Here is a 16,505-nt window from a genome sequence, read left to right on the forward strand (position 1 = left end):
GAGAATAAAAAGAAAATAAAGGATGCAAAAGGTACTTTTTAAAATAATTAATTGGATTTCATAACTGAAAAGACATAGACAGAAGAGAGGCACCGAGGAAAATTCCCAGTTTTCAATCTGAGTGTTTGGGAGTATGATTGTACTACTGACAAACAGAAAGTCTTAAAAGTAAGAAGTCTGTGGAAGAAAGACAAGTTTAGATTTGAGGTGATTAGAATACTATTTCATGAGCACATTACACAAAATACCTAGCAGATATGGGACTGAATCCCAAAAGAGAAAAGCAAAAATACCAATCACTCCTGAGGAGATAACAGTTGAAGAGATATAGAATCAAATACCGAAGACCAAATATCAAAGAGAGAATAAGTAGAACAAGAGTCTACTAGGCCTTCGGGTAAAGCATTTCAGAAATAAGAGCAACAAATACAAAGACTGACAAAAAGAGACACGCAGTAGCAAAATAAAGGACAGTAATAAATATTACTTTTCATCTTTATGGCACTTTGTCAATTATTAAGCACTACCACGAATGCTACATCACTTTCATCAGTTGGACTAATATTTATTATTCTCGTTTTATAGATAAGTAAACTTAAGCTAAGTGACTTAAATAAATTCAAATTGGTATTAAGCTACACAGTCATGTCCCATACCCAGTTCTTCTGGCAACCAAGACACACAATTTCCAAAAGCAAGACAAAAAAGTCCACCAGCTAGCAACCGACCAAACATACAAACACACAACTAAGGCACTGAGTAAGATGATAGAGGACTTTGGAGACACACCATTTAATAACATCAACCTAAGAAGACTTTCATCAACACATCAGATTACAAAGCTTAATGTCTGCCGATCAAGTAACAGCTGAGTAAATTCCATTTAAATACGAATTCTAAGCAATCCTCAACAAGGTTTCAACAAGGAAACCCACTTTCTCTAAAGGATTTAATTCAACATTAAAATAGTTCAACTTTGTCCTTCTCCCAAAAGCAAAAACACGTAGTATTTTGTGTTTGAGGGAAATACTAAAAAAGAAATATAGTAAGTGCTGACTATGAAAAATTCTAAATATTGAAAGCTCTCATTCACTGCACCTTATCCACCTACTGCTCTCTTAAGAAATAACCACTGGTAAAAGGCTGGTAGGTTCTCTCCCACATTTGCTACACACACACACACACACACACACACACACACAGAGTATGTGTATGTATATATGTGAAATACTTTAAACTATACATTCTGATGCAAAATGATCCTTCTCATATCTGTTCAACATTGGTTTTCTTAAAAGCCCTGCTGGATTTTGTGAAACACTGAAATTCTTATAAATGTCAACGAGTAATGTTATCGATCTAAAATACATCATGATGTTTTGTTACTTTCTGCTGCTCAAAATATTTTGTTCAACTATTTCTCCAACTTGAAAATATGCTAAATATAATCCAGTACTTTCTTTATATCCATCATCTCCATAACTTTTACCCAGTGTTAAAGCATGTTATAATATGGAGGTATTTTCCAGGGCAACAGAGAGATTCACAATAACACTAAAAGATCCCTGCTGTGGCTTTTTTTAAAACTACCTTTCCTTAGTATTCTTTAGTTTTCTCTAAGAAGACTATTTGAGAAAAGAAAAACTTATTTTAGAAAACCAAGACTATTATTAGAACTAGTATTTTTTAGTTTTCCAAATACTTTATAATTTTATAATTGTATATTCAAACCAATTTTTTTAATATTTCAAAACCAGCACTATTTAAACCAATTCTGAGAGGTAGTCAGGGAAAGCATCATTATCCCTATCTTTAAAATGAGTAAACTAAAGCTAAGAAAAATTAATTAGAACACTTGTTCATTAGGGTTAATATTTAAGAAATCATAAAGCTTATCTTGTCTAATCCCATTTTTTAAATGATGAAACAACTATCTTCTTCCTTGCCAGCTGTTATCTATCACATCTTATGTTGACAGCAATCATATTAATTCTGTAGACTTGTCACACTTTAATACACGTATACTAGGAGCCTTCTAAACAGTAATCTAGGAAAATCTAAAGGAAGTAGTTATGAAGTAGACCCCATTATTAAAATGTGAAAATTAAAAACATTCTAAGGATACAGGCTTACAGAGTAACTGTGCTCCTCTCCTACAAAGATAATCAAGGTATGAGAGCTTTGAACTCAAAGGCTGTTTTTACTGAGTTGCTAGAAAAGTGCTGGCTAAGCGGGCATCACTGCACACTACTTCCCTCTCAAGGAACGCATGTTGTCCTATGGCAACCTACTTCATGGGCAAGCGTGCCAGTACAGTAGCTTATTCCTTCCCCTGGCCCAGCATTGGCATGAAATGACAATAATCTACTAATAATCACCAATTCCCAGTCCTCCTCCACCTCCAAAACACACAACACTGCCAAAATCTCATTCAAAAAATCCATGTGGAAAAATAAAAACAAAAATGAACTCAGACACAAAACAGACATTTCTAATGTGGTCACTAAGTCAGTATATGCCTCCTATAAACTGTGATTCTGGGTCTTGATTCTTCATCCATAAAATGAGTCTGTTTAAACAATATACTATCACAAGCCTTTCAGGTCTAAAATTTGTAATTTCTGGAGAGCAAGTTTAAGCATGGAAGTAAACAAGGAACTCAACCATAGAACCACAAACTTTAGTTATACCTATAGCTACAAATGCACAACATGACTGTAATAGTCTTTAGCTACCTTATTCTAAAACCAAAGAGAAATGATTCTCCATGAGAAAACAATATATAAACAAATACACACATACATAAAAATGACTTTACAGTGTAAATTTTCCCAGGGCTCAAAACAATCCATCTTCCATTAATTTCAGTTCTTTCCTATGTCTTTTGTAAACATCAAAATGAAAAGATGTGAATTTGACCTCCTCTTAATTTTAGAAATACTAACAACAGTGAAATGGCCAAATGACGACGAGAGGAAAAGTAATTCAATTATAAATCCTCTTCCTAACAAATCCCCCAAAACCGTATCAGCTGGAATTTCTCACATAAATATGGGTTCTATTTCTAATGATAATAGCCTTTAAATTCACCATAATTCCATGTTTACAGTAAACTGGTTACTATAGACAGACTTAAGGTAAAGCATTATGTGACTGAGGAGTTAATAAAATACTGAACGATATGAGTAGGTTTAATGTTAAGCAATTCTAATAAAATCTCATTAAACAAAATTTAAATATTTACTTTTATCCATGGATCAATTTACTACTAAAATTTTAATTGCACACATCTGGTTGTATAAGCCAAATTTAAAATCAAGCATATTCCATGCAGAGTAGCTTTTAAGTGTCCTTATATTCACAAATACAATAGAGAAGGTGCAAAACCTTTAAAAATAAAATAAGAAACCAAAGAAGTTACGATGTTACAAGATTTTGCCCTAGGCTTGCTCCTCTTGTCTACACTGTGTGCCTAGACAACTGCGCTCTCTCTTACATCTTCATCCCTGGCCTGTTCTCTCGGGTGTCTAACCTATACATCCAGCGGAGTGAGGCCACTTACTGTCCCAGGTACCAAACTTCAAGACGTACAAACTACTACTGGAGTCAATATAACAGGAACAGTAGGTGCCTTTGGGTGGTTGATATATGGGTGATTTCAATCCTCCTTCCATACTGATGATCTTTCCTTTATTCTAGATGGAAAAAAATTATCCCCCATTCAACCCAACTCACCAAATTACCTTTCTCAAGTGTTTTGCTCCTCCTGCTTTTCCCACCTCAGTGACTGGAACTGTACCACTTTATCTACCTGGTCACTTAGCCAAAGCCCTGGCATCACCCTCTTCTTACTCCTATCCAGCTCCCTATTATTACTAAATTTCTCTTGCAGTCACCCCTTCGCCTGCCATTATCACTCGCTGGGTCGCTCATTTCCTCCGTACTAATTAATTTAACCTTTCTTCTCTCCCTAGCCTCATCCCTCCATTGCCCTGCCCTGCTCTACAAAGGTATTAATCATCTTCCTAAAACACAAATGTAAACTTATGCTTTCATTTAAAACCCTTCAGCATCTCCTCCACTCTCTTTTAATTAAAAGTAAGTTCCTGTTTAGTGTACAAAGGCCCTCCATCAGAAGATCCTTGCCTAGTTTTCCACCACTTCGCCCAACCCTATCCCCCACCCAAAGTTGACATTTCCTTGAAAATGATTTTTATCCTTCGCCTCACACGTCTTCTCCCTCATACTATGTACATCATGATATACACAGAAGAGTGTACACATAGTATACAATCACTACCTCTCTTTGTATCATAATATTCATCACACTACCTTCTTCTAACTCTGGCGATTCAGTGCCATCTCCACCAGTGTTAGAATATGAGCTCTTTGAGAAAAAAGATGCAGGCATCTAAGTCACAGATGCCTGAGATGCCTATTCACCAGTCTGCAGAATACAGTGCCGGAGAAATGGCAAATATGCATAAATAATAAAGCTCAAACAACAAGCAACTACCTTCTAGCACTCTTTCCAACCACTAGTTGCTATTACATTGAAATTTTCATGGGCTATTATTGCACTCTAGCAATTTAAAAATATTGTAACTAAAATGAAAAAATTGTCAATCTTGAAGGATTAGCAAAATAAAGGAAGCACTCACAGAATTATTTGGAATTATTAAGTGTTACGGCTCTAAGAGGCCTGAGACATCCCATCCTTTGATTCTGCAAATGAATCAAAGCACAAAAACCGATGTAGCAGCCTCTGGCTAACTCCTTCAGGGAGCTGATGCTCTTCAGCAGAAGTGGTCACCACCCTGGATCTTGGAATTGCCACTAAGCAGAGACAGACCTCTCAAAGAGGTTCTGAGTTCTCTGACAGAACAGGAACAAGAATTTGGACATTTCTGCTCAACAAGAAAGAATGCTATTAGAACAAAAACCATTTTTCTGGCTGTAAAAAACAAAAAAAAAGCCAGAGATGTTAATAATCCTTACAAACCCAGTTACTCATATCTCAATAAAGCTTTTAAAAGGGGGGGGGGGGCTAGTTTATTAAACGCTTACAGAAAAACTACTCTAAGACAGAAGTTATCTCAGAAACAAACATATAACATGGTAAAAACTCACTTTGATGACTTTTATTCAACAGTGTTGATATTTAGACAGGAACAAAACAGATAACCTACAGGGACAAAACAGATAATCTGCAAATAGTTCTTGAGCTTTTCTTTGGTAAATAAATATTAGCATTATCAGGAGACTTTCTCCCTATTTCACGAAAACTACACAGCAACAACTTTCACAGCGGTCCTCAACAAAGGATAGTATTTTAAGAATCATTCTCATTTATTCATTAAAACCCTAAAGAAAGATTAGTTGAATTGCTGTTATGTACTTGAATAATATGTTTTAAAGATTCTATAATACACATGTACTTATCACCAAATTAAGTCTGGATTCTTTGTCCCAATTAAAGAAGTTTTACTTGTTATCCTTAAGAGAGTCAATGTAGCTACACACTGAAAGCTTCATAATTAAAAATCATTTTCAAATAAAAATCACTTCACAAAAAAGGAGATGGGAAGCAACGAGCCAAACTTTTAAGTTTTCCCCCTTAGCTGTATTTTTTAATCAAGTTTTCAAGAAAAAAACGTTTGCTCTGCAATTACTATGAGAACTTTTAGATAAAATGTCACTAAATTAATTTAAAAAAAGGAAACATGCGTTTCCAGTAGATACCCACACACAAAAACTAAATGTAAACTCCTCAGGGCAAGATTTATTTTCTATGTTTTTGTTTTGGTTTGGTTATTTTTTTTTGGTCTCTTTTGCACATTGTTAAATATCTAGAATTTAGAATAGTGTCTGCACATAATGGTTAAGTGCCCCAAAAATTTGTTCAATATTTTCACTAACGCAGCCTTTTAAGTTGTTTTGTTTTTAATGTTAAAGTAAGCCTTATAAAGCCTATAAGGAATATATCTTCTTGTTCAATTAATTGATTTATAAGTAGCGTGCTATTAATCAAGTTATCAGGTTTCCAAGTTCACAGCAGGGGCCAGCAAAGTATGGCCTATGGCCTATTTTTGTAGGTCCTCAAGCCAAGAATGGTTTTCATATTTTAAAAGAAGTGTGCAAGACCAACAAGAATACGCAAACACACACACACACACACACACACACGCAGAAAAAGAAAAATAAAAACCTTAAATGGCCCATGAAACCTAAAATATTTACTATCTGGTCCATTACAGAAAAAGTCTACTGACCCCTGCGAACGAAGACTGAATTCACAAGAGAATAAAAGTTCAGAACACACTCTTTCACCTGTTTCTAAGACCTGTGCTATTAGAAACAGATCTTTCACCTAAGACTTTCTCCATATCTAAACCTCTGAATTTTGGGCTTGTTATTTGACTTGAAGAATGTTAAGGAAGAAAAAAATGTTTTAACCAGAGCATGCGTGGTTATGCTGCTGAAGATAATAAAAAGCAAAGGAGGATTAAAGTTAGTTTATGTTTACTGTTTTGAATAATAAAAAAATAAAATAAAAACGGATGGAGGAAAATAACAAAATAGAATACAAACAGAAAAAAACTGAACCTAATTATATTTATACTTTAAATGCACAGCAGGCCTACATTTAAGGAAAAAACTAACCAAGAAATGTTTGAACACAGTGTTTTGCCTATAAACCCTAAGGCTAAACAAAAATATATTAAACTCTAGTTAATAGGTTTATTTTCACAGATATGGTTTAGCAACTCTGAAACTACTTTCTATGTATTTTTGGATTGATAAAATAATCAGTCAATATATTGTGGATAACAGAAACTAGTTTTCTCACTGTAAGAAGAAATTACAGATTTAGAAAGAAGAACCCTTTGGTGTTGGGATGGAATGGTATCAGGATGAACTCACACCTTTTAGATGAGCAGAAAAAAAGAAAAAAAAAATGTGTGTCTCTATACACATATGTATGCCCACACATATAAATAATTTCTAGTTCAATCTATTAATTGATATCCACTAAAAGAAACTAGAGCTCCATAGAGAAATGGCTTACTCCAGGGCTAGAATGAGAATATCTTACCGTGTTTCCCAGAAAACAAGACCTAGCTGGACAATCAGCTCTAATGCGTCTTTTGGAGCAAAAATTAATATAAGATTCGGTATTATACTATATTACATTATATTATATCCGGTATTATATTACATTATATTATATTATATTATACCAGGTCTTATGTTAATTTTTGCTCCAAAAGACGCATAAGAGCTGATTGTCCAGCTAGGTCTTATTTTCGGGGAAACACAATATTATACGAGGGAGCACTTAAAAATGGTGAGCACATGTTAAAAAAGGCCACCTTGAAGGAGATCTGACTGGTAAAAAATGAGACAATCTAAGCATCAAAAACTCCCCAATGAATAAAAAAGAACCCATTAGTTTTACTGATATGCATACATACACAAATAAATAATCAGGGAGAAAGAAAGGCTCATAAAGAATGCCAATAAACAATAGAAAAATCACTGTTTGACAACCATCTTCGTACTGATTCAGGCAACAACTAAATGGATACTGAAACAAATGGGTGAAAGTTTGATGAGTAACAAGGTATTTGCATAGTTTCAAAATATCTACCCTTAAGATACTAAGGGAAAAACAGTAATTTTACAATGGAAAAAAACCCTGTTGCATAAAAAAGTTAACATCCCTATTAATGGGATAAATGAACATCATGTGCTTCCAGAGAACACAATATCACTTCTGGAGTATTCCTGCCAAAAATGCATGACCTGAACCTAATCATGAAACAACAGCAGACAAATCCATATTGAGGGAATTCTAAAAATAACTGGCCTATTCTCATCAAATATCATCAAAGGTCATAAAAGACAAAGACACAGTAATAACCACTGTTACAGACCAAAGGACACTAAAGAGACAAGACAAGTGAACGCGAAGTGTGATGTAAAATCTATTCTTTCTGTTAAGGACATTACTGGTACAATTAGTAAAATCTGAATAAGGTCTGCAACAATTGCATTGTACCAATGTTAACTTCCTGATTTTTATAAATGTACTATGGTTATATAAGAGAATGTCCTTGTTTTTAGAAAACACAATTACTTAGAAGTAAAAGGTATCGTGAATTGCAATTCACTCTCAAAATGTTCTGAAAAAAGTTTGCATGTATTCATGAACATGTAGAGAAAGAAAGAAAATATAGTTAACATAACTAAGTAATCAGGATGAACTGTACACAAAAATTCTTTCAACTCTTCCATAAATCTAAAGTTATAAAAATAAAGTTTAAAAAGTGGGAAAAAATAAAGTTAATTTGGACAATATACCAGTAAAAAGGAATTGTGAAAAATCGAGTGATGGTTCTCCTTTACACAGAAGGGTAAGAAAACATCTCAACCAGTGTTTGAGACCTAGGTCCTTCTATTCTGCCTTCTAATGCTTACAAAGCAGCATTTCCTGGGTTAAACCACAATGATGGGCCTCAGTTTCCTTATTTGTAAAATGGGGATCGCACTTATCCTATTTTTCTCACAAGGTTATCCTAACAATCCACTGAAACATGATGATGGTTGGGGAAAAAAGGGGCAGATTATAAAATGCTACATATTAAAATGGCTCGCTTTTAACAATGTTTGATAAATAAAAGGTACTCCAAAAACACATAAGCCAGGTATATGTTTTCATCATAGTGAGCAGCTGTTATAGAAACTAGATATTTGCCACATAAGATGATTTGGTTTGTAAAAATTTTACCTTATTCAACATTCTTTTTATCCATAACTTCAAACATTTCAATAAATTCAAATATCTATATCTATTTTTTACCTATTATATCATATCTAAATATTATCTTTTATATAATGTTTCTATTTATTTAGAAATATTATACCTAAATAAATATCATATCTATTTTTTAAAACTTTATAGTATCAAAACATTACTAAATTAAAGAAAGCCTTTAACTAGGATTAGGTCAACCTTTTTTTTTCTGTAAATGAAGATGTAACTGACATATAACTGTCCTCATTTCAGGTATATTGGTCAACCTTTCAGATACTGTGACCCAATAAAAAAAGATCTTTATATCATTTCCCAAGCACTACACACTAAAATACATGGTCCAAACTGTTTCATCCTTCACTCACAAGCTATGCAAATGAGCCCTGAGGAATCAAATCCAGAAAATAAGTGTTTATGAAACAGACAGAGAGGGGAGGGAGGAAGGGAGAGGGAGAAATCAAAAAGATGTATACTTAAAGTAAGGAAAAGTTTGTTTTAAAAATAAAATTAATTTGTTCTTCCAAATTCATACAGGTTTCGTCATCACTTAAAAAGTATTTTTAATCATTTGCATATGGAGATGAATATCTCACTTACAAAAGAAACAATCCTTAACAGCTGCATTTTGAGGGTTATGATTCCAAAATACCAAATGGAGATTTTTTAATACACAATAGACCACTGTCGATAACACAGATCGTATTGTTACTTAAAAAGTCGACTTGGGCGGATGGCTCAGTTGGTTAGAGCACGAGCTCCGGGCAACGGGGCTGCCGGTTCGATCCCCACATGGGCCAGCGAGCTGCGCCCTTCACAACTAGAATGAAGTCAATGGGCTGCTGCTGAGCTCCCGGGTGGGCAGATGGCTCAGTTGTTGGAGCACGGGCTTTCAACCACAAGGTTGCGGGCTCGACTCCCACAAGGGATGGTGGGCTGTGTCCCCTGCAACTAGCAACGGGGACTGGACCTGGAGCTGAGCTGCGCCCTCCACAACTAAGATTAAAAGGCCAACAACTTGACTTGGAAAAAGTCCTGGAAGTACACACTGTTCCCCTTCCCCAATAAAGTCTCTAAAAAAAATTAAATAAGTCGACTTGATCAATCTCTACTTCGAAAAGCAGATGATCAATAGTAGGGCAGCACTGAGTCTGGAGAGAAGTGCCACAGCAGGAGCCTCGCGTCCCTAGCAAAGAAGCAACCAGAGACAGAAATGTCTGCCCAGCCTCACTAGCTCTGTAGCAAGGTCACTGCACACAAAGGATTACAAGAACACAAACTCCTAGAGGGTATGCTTTTCACTTGTCACATTTATCACTACCCCAACAGAGAGAAAAGTGCCTGACAGGTGGTAAGCATTCATTAAGTGGTGGTTAAATGAATGAAAAAAAATGAATGAAATCCTAGGTCTTTCAAGTCACCTATGTAAATTATATTAAGTTGCAGAATTATTTTAAAAACAAATTTGGCAAACATTAACTTAATAGCCATACTATCTTTAAAACACATGAACTAATAATCTATATTCCCCAGTCTGACTAAATAATGTCAAACATTCTAAGATATTTCTTGACCTACAGTAGGTACTGTAACACATTTACATACCCTTCCCTGAGTTTAAAATATGTTATCAGAAACTCTCATAAAGCAGAATAGAAAGACAAATAAACACATAAAACCAAAATCAGAAAGAGCAAATGTATCATGTTTACAATCAAAACTTGATAGAATTAACCCAGATAAGAAGTCACAGGCTACAGAAACATTTCTCATCAGCATTTATTTCTCATAATAGTACATCTACCAAAATCTGTTCCTCCACAATTAGAAAACCAAATATTTGGTCATTTTTGTTTCTCTATTCCTATAGTATATCTGTCAATGACTTGTTATCGTATAGTTTGAAGAATGTAAGATGTATTTTATTTCCAACCATCAAATTAAGGTTAATTTACTCATATTAAATAGGTAATATTATACTTATTTTACAAAAATAACTGAAATTATGTGGAGCAGAAAGCAACAAGAGTATACGCATATATGATTTATGTTCACTATTAAGCAAATAACTTCTTTTTTGCTTACTTTTTTGAAGAAATTCAACTTATTCCCTACATGTTCTCTTTAAGATCACTAATATATTCTAAGTGATACGCTTCATTCTGCTTCCCAACTACTGCCCATACAATCAAGACATCATTTCAGTACCAACTGAAACCTAATATTTTCCAAACAGCCTGCCTTATGTGGGTTATAATCATCTTACTATGCTTCTTGTGTCCATGCTGCTGGAAAAGCAGTCTGTACAAGCAGGAGTAGAGGCACAATCCTGAGAGAGAGGAGCAGAGAAAGATGTTGAGAAAACAACACCAGATAAAATGAGCTCACTTAAGAGCTTAGGAACTCAGCCAGTGTTCAAGGTCAAGGTTGATTACATTCTCTCATACCATTATGAGTTAGAAGTTGTCCAATAACAGCAAAACTGGTCCTAGAAAGAGATATCTGAAATTCGATGAACACGTAGTAATATTATCACTAATTCCGAGTCAACTATACTTCTTAAAAAAAGGAGTAAGTGATAATAAAATATGACTATTTAGGACACTGGACAATACACATGTCTTCTAAATTTCAATCAAAATTACTGTAACAAACTGAATGGGAGCCTAGAATAAAATGGTTGAGTGTGCACACGTGTGTGTGTAATATATATATACATATCACATGAATTTCAATCTTGCCAAAAAATTTGTATATTTAATTTTGAATCATTAAGACTATAACACCCTCGAATCATATAATCGCAAAAATTGCTATTATCAATCTCAATTATCCTTGTATTCTAAATTTTTTAAATACCGGTAAAAAGTGAGTCATTTATTTTATTTTACAGAAGAGAAAACCAAATGTCCAGAAACATTAACTATCTTTGTCCAGGTCATTCAGCTACCTAGAATATCATCCATCCATTCAAGAAATCTTTATTTAGTGTATACTATGTATTAAGACACTGTGGTACACACCAAGGAAATGAAACAATAACAATATATGGTCACTGTCCTCATGGAACTTAGTCTGGTGGGAAAGACAAATACTAAGTACTTTAAAATGTAGTAATCACTAGAAGGGAAAGTACAGAGTGCTTTAGGACTGCTCAACAGAAGACCTAAGTCACTGATTATCAACCGAGGTCAATTTTGCCTTCCAAGACCCATGTCTGGAGACATTTCTGGATGTCACAACAGTGGATGGAGGCCAGGGTTGCTGCTTAACAGCCCCTCAATGCACACAACAGCTCCTCACAGCAAGTAATTATCCAGCCCAAAATATCAACAGTGCCGAGGTTGAGAAACCCTGATCTAAGCCAACAGGGCAAGAGGAGTTAGTAAAGACTTCCTTACTTTGTTAACACTAAGTATGCTACATCTTTAAGGGATTTTTCACAAGGAAGAAACAAAAAACATAGCCTGATTAAACAATTAACCAAAACTCCCACTGGAAAGTTAAAATAAGCAAGACAAAGGAGACAGATTGACTGGTAGATGAAAACGTAGTGCTTTATAGCTGCTTTACATAAATTCCCTTTCCTGAACCACAACGGGAAAACACACAAATTAAAAAACAATGCACATGCTTTTATTTCTGTCTACTTTTCCCACTGTTCTCTCTACCAACCCATGTCTACCACTAGATATTGGTGGAAAGATTATAAAAAATCCTGTAATCAGGCAAATGAACATTCCAGATGCAAAACTGGAAATAGAGTAAAACGGAGATGGGATTTCACTTTTGATGTGAAAACCTAGGCATGGAAGAGGAAAATGTACTAGGTATTAAAGTGACTGCATCCTGGAACAGTTTAAAGAGCTATCTGACTAACCAAAAGATCCTAGGGACAAGAACACTAAGAATTCTGGTATCCGAAAGGTGATAAAAGGTACTAGAATCCCCTACAATGAGTTGTAATTTCCTAAGGAAAGGGGCATGCATTGCTCTTCTCTTTTCAAAAACAAAACCCTGCCCTAATGACCTCCATCCAGCGGCATTCCTAAGGACAGAGTTCTCACAAGCTCTCACAGAAACCTGCTGCAATCCAGTAATCACTGTAGTCCAAAAGGAGTTCACAGATTCAAGCAGACCAGCAGGAGATGCTTCTCACTGAGGTGAGAACTCTGAACCGGAACAGTAAATGCCACCATCTTAGAGCAGCAAGGATACAATACCTTGTCATAATAATTCTCCTAGTCAACTGCTCAGGTCAAGCATTGACTCTCAGGGAGTCTTATATTCCCATCTGGACAAACTTTCTTTCATTTCAGAATTGACATTAGTGGTCACAGGATTAACTCTTTCATCATAATCATGACACTTAACCAGAAATTAAGGTTTTCCCACAAAACTAGCACAGCGGGCACCTAAATAATTCTTAAGCCTCAATCTCACTTAACTCATAATTTACCACATAAAGGATCTTCTGACAGTGATTTTGAACACAGGGGAGGGGAGGCCACAGACCCCTTTGAGAAATTATGGGGGAAAGGGGCAAGGGGATATGACAATCATGACTCGATACATATTCTGCATAAAGTCAGGGATTTTCTGACTGAAATTCATCCACCATTTGCAGATTAAAGAGCTGTATTCTTAACTGAAATATCTGGCATGTTCCTGTTTTCAAACCGATGGGGGAAGGCGGAGCTTTAAAAACCTGAGAATTAGCAAGCCGTAAAAACTAAGCATTTCATATTTAAAAATTTTAAGTGAAGTGTCAAAATATCTCATTGACACACATTAATAATTATGCTTAGGGCTAAATTTTGGTGCCTTACAAAGCAAATGGAATTTTTTCACAATTCCGTGCGTCAAAGATACCTTTAAATGTAAAAAAAAAAAGTTCTGATGGGCTAAGCCCAAGGCATTTTAAGATTCCTTTAAAAGCCAAATTCACTGTAAGTAAACATTTTGTTTTCCCTTTTTCCTAACCGTTACTCAGATTCCTTTCTTATTTTTGTACACTGCAACACGATTTAAAGGAAAATACTTACTATTAAACTATTTCCCGCTATATATTTACTTGCAACAAAATTTTCATGAGCATTATGTATATTTATAGAAACTATACTAAAAATAAGAAAAAAGCCTAACAAGATTATGTGTTGTGTTAAAAAAAAAAAAAAAAGCATATTCTCCTCATGAATCTGCTTTGAATATATTTCCCTTCCTCAACTCATCTGTGACTCTGTACTGCTACTATTAAGCTAATTCCACTTTTCAAACATGGTGACATTTGAGCATGTTAGTAAATAAGAGGGTTTTTATTAAGTTATTTGAAATCCATAGGGTGAGAGAGGAGAATGCTACACATCAAAATGGGAATACTACTGCAAATCTCAAATTCCTGTAAAGATTAGGTAAGAGGTGAAAGGCCATGTAAACCTAAGCCCCCTATACTTAGTGTCAATTCTAAAGTGAAAAACTAATTGTAACATTTCTACTCCACTGTGCTCTACTGTAAACAACCATAGTGTGCTAACCACTTGCTTGTTACTACATAAGGGACCCTGTTTAAAACTTCGTGGATACATTATTGCAGTGGAAGTAACAGAGGATTTATATACATATATAATTTAAAAAACTTTTTTAACATTCTGTTAGTGCTGTAGCACTCTACGTAGCAAATGAAAAGTTTACGTAGAGCTGGGGTTTTTCTCCTGCACAGATGTGAAACTTTTAATGAATGGAACATATTATATCATTAAATACTTTCTATTCCACATTTGAAACACTATATACAGTATTGTGGGGTGAAACCAAATTTTATTAAGTGGTCCCAAATTATCAGCTATAAATTCATAAATAAAATGAAAAAGATTCCCAAGTCTATTGCTGTAATTATTTATCAAGTGGTTTTAAAAAACCCAGTACTCAAAATGAAAATCCTTTACAAAAAAAACTGCTTGTTTTCATATAACTGTTATCATTGGTATCTACTGATACGGAGAGTCCAAATCACATGAATGTTATCTAACTTTTAGCTTCCTGCTCAGCTTCCCAAATTCTTAGAGAGTTCGAGGGACAGAAAATATGTGAATGAAAAGAAGAAAACAAATTGTACAAAGCTTTTTTAAAAAAGTATTGTCCTCTTGGAATTATCACAACACATCCGGTCCTTTGAAAGGTGAATAAGATGTTCTTAACAATACTACTGAATAATGTGTTAATTAGCACTTCCACATCACAAGTTCATAAAAATGTACGCGAATTTAGCTAACATCACATCAGAATTGTTTTCCGTACAGGTTGAGGACAATTCTGGTTGTGTAGATATGTACTTGTTATGTTTAGTTAATGGTTGCATTGAGGTCTATTGAAGTTGGAGCTCTAAATTTTTAAAGAGGTACTTTATCAAAACCTGGTTTCCTTCAAACTGGTAAATCCAAATGCATAGTGAAAACTGCACCCCCGCTTGTTCAAGTCCAGGGTTCGATTTGGCCTGTGAATCAGCCCACGGGCAAAGCTTCCCAGGCACCTTCCCTCTCTCCGTGCGGACCTAGACCTCTTCCTGCCATTTGTGTCTTTCCGTCGTGACGGGGGGAGGGGCAAGAGAAGGAGGAATTACAGAATCACCTTGCCTCTCGGCCAACCATCCTCTCAGCTTCAGTCCCCAGTTGGCCGGTTACCTGGCCAACAGTATCTCGATCGCCAACGCGACGTGCCCCGCGACCACGGCCCATCACCCCAGTAGGCGCCTGGCTCCGTGCGGACCCGGGGGTCCGGGCAGTGAAGCCCCGCGTGCAGATAAGATCCCGCAGGCCCGGGGAAGTGGTGGGCGGGCCCGGCCGCGGCGGCAGCGACCCGCAGAGACCGACCGGCCCGGAGCCTCGGGGGGGAGGGCCCCACGCGGCCTTCCCTCCAACCCCGCAGCCGTCCGATAGGGCGCTGGAGACACTGGAGCCTCCCTCCGCCCCGGGCGCCCTCCCCCGGCCCTCCCCGCGGACTCGGGGGAGGGGCGCCGGGGCGCGGAGACGCCCCTCCCCCACGGACACAGCTAGGCCGCCGCTCGCCCCACCCTGGGGAGCCCCGTCCGCCCGCGCCCACCCGCCTCGGGCTCGCCTCGTCCCGGGTGGGGCGGGGTGGGCCGGCGGGGAGGTCCCACGGCGATACCAACCTCGCTATTGAAGGTTTTCACAGCCTCCATGTTGTCGGTGCTGAGGCCCCGAGCCGGCGGCGGAAGAGGCGGCGGCCACCGCACTGGGTGGGGAGCGCTAGACGGAGGTGGCGGCGCCGCCGCGAGAAGGGGCGCTGGCGGGGAAGCCGGCCGCTGCGATCCCGGGGCCGGGCTGGAAGGGCGGGCGGCGGCGGGCAGGGCTCCCTCAGGGCCCGCGAGGCATGGCCGCTGGGGCGGGCGGGCGCCGGTCTGGGGAGCACAGCGCTGCCGGGGCGGCTGGCCGCGCGCGGGGGAGGGGCCGGGCCGCGGCGCCCTCTCTCCTCCGCCCGCTCGGTCTCGGTCTCTACGCCTCCGGCCCCGACCCCCACACTCCCCACCCCCTTCTTCCTCTTCCCCTTCCTCCAGCCGACTCCCGTTTCGCCTCCCCGCCGCTCGGGCCGCGGGAACCAGCAGCGCACGGCGAAGACGGAGGAGGAAGCACTGGCAGCAGCGGCTGCGGCATCCAATATGGCGGAAACGAGT

At 37.6% G+C, this 16,505-nt stretch overlaps 1 protein-coding gene across 2 annotated transcripts in view; it reads right to left on the reverse strand.

The window, feature by feature from the left end:
• The window catches only part of SCAF8 (SR-related CTD associated factor 8), an 83,007-nt gene extending 66,758 nt beyond the window's left edge, over nt 1-16,249 (reverse strand). Inside the window, exons 1-2 of one of the 2 annotated variants that reach the window (XM_081045165.1) lie at nt 15,984-16,028; nt 11,082-11,144 (exon numbers count right to left, since the gene is read on the reverse strand). In XM_081045165.1, coding sequence (XP_080901291.1) covers nt 11,082-11,144; nt 15,984-16,013 — 93 coding nt within the window. In that variant the 5' untranslated portion in view covers nt 16,014-16,028. Of the gene's footprint in view, nt 1-11,081; nt 11,145-15,983 lie in introns of both variants that reach the window. The other variant, XM_081045164.1, reaches the window with a different exon arrangement.
• Nucleotides 16,250-16,505: the final 256 nt, after the last annotated feature.

This window comes from Rhinolophus hipposideros (assembly GCF_964194185.1).
Source record: "Rhinolophus hipposideros genome assembly, chromosome: 3".
NCBI lineage: Eukaryota > Metazoa > Chordata > Mammalia > Chiroptera > Rhinolophidae > Rhinolophus > Rhinolophus hipposideros.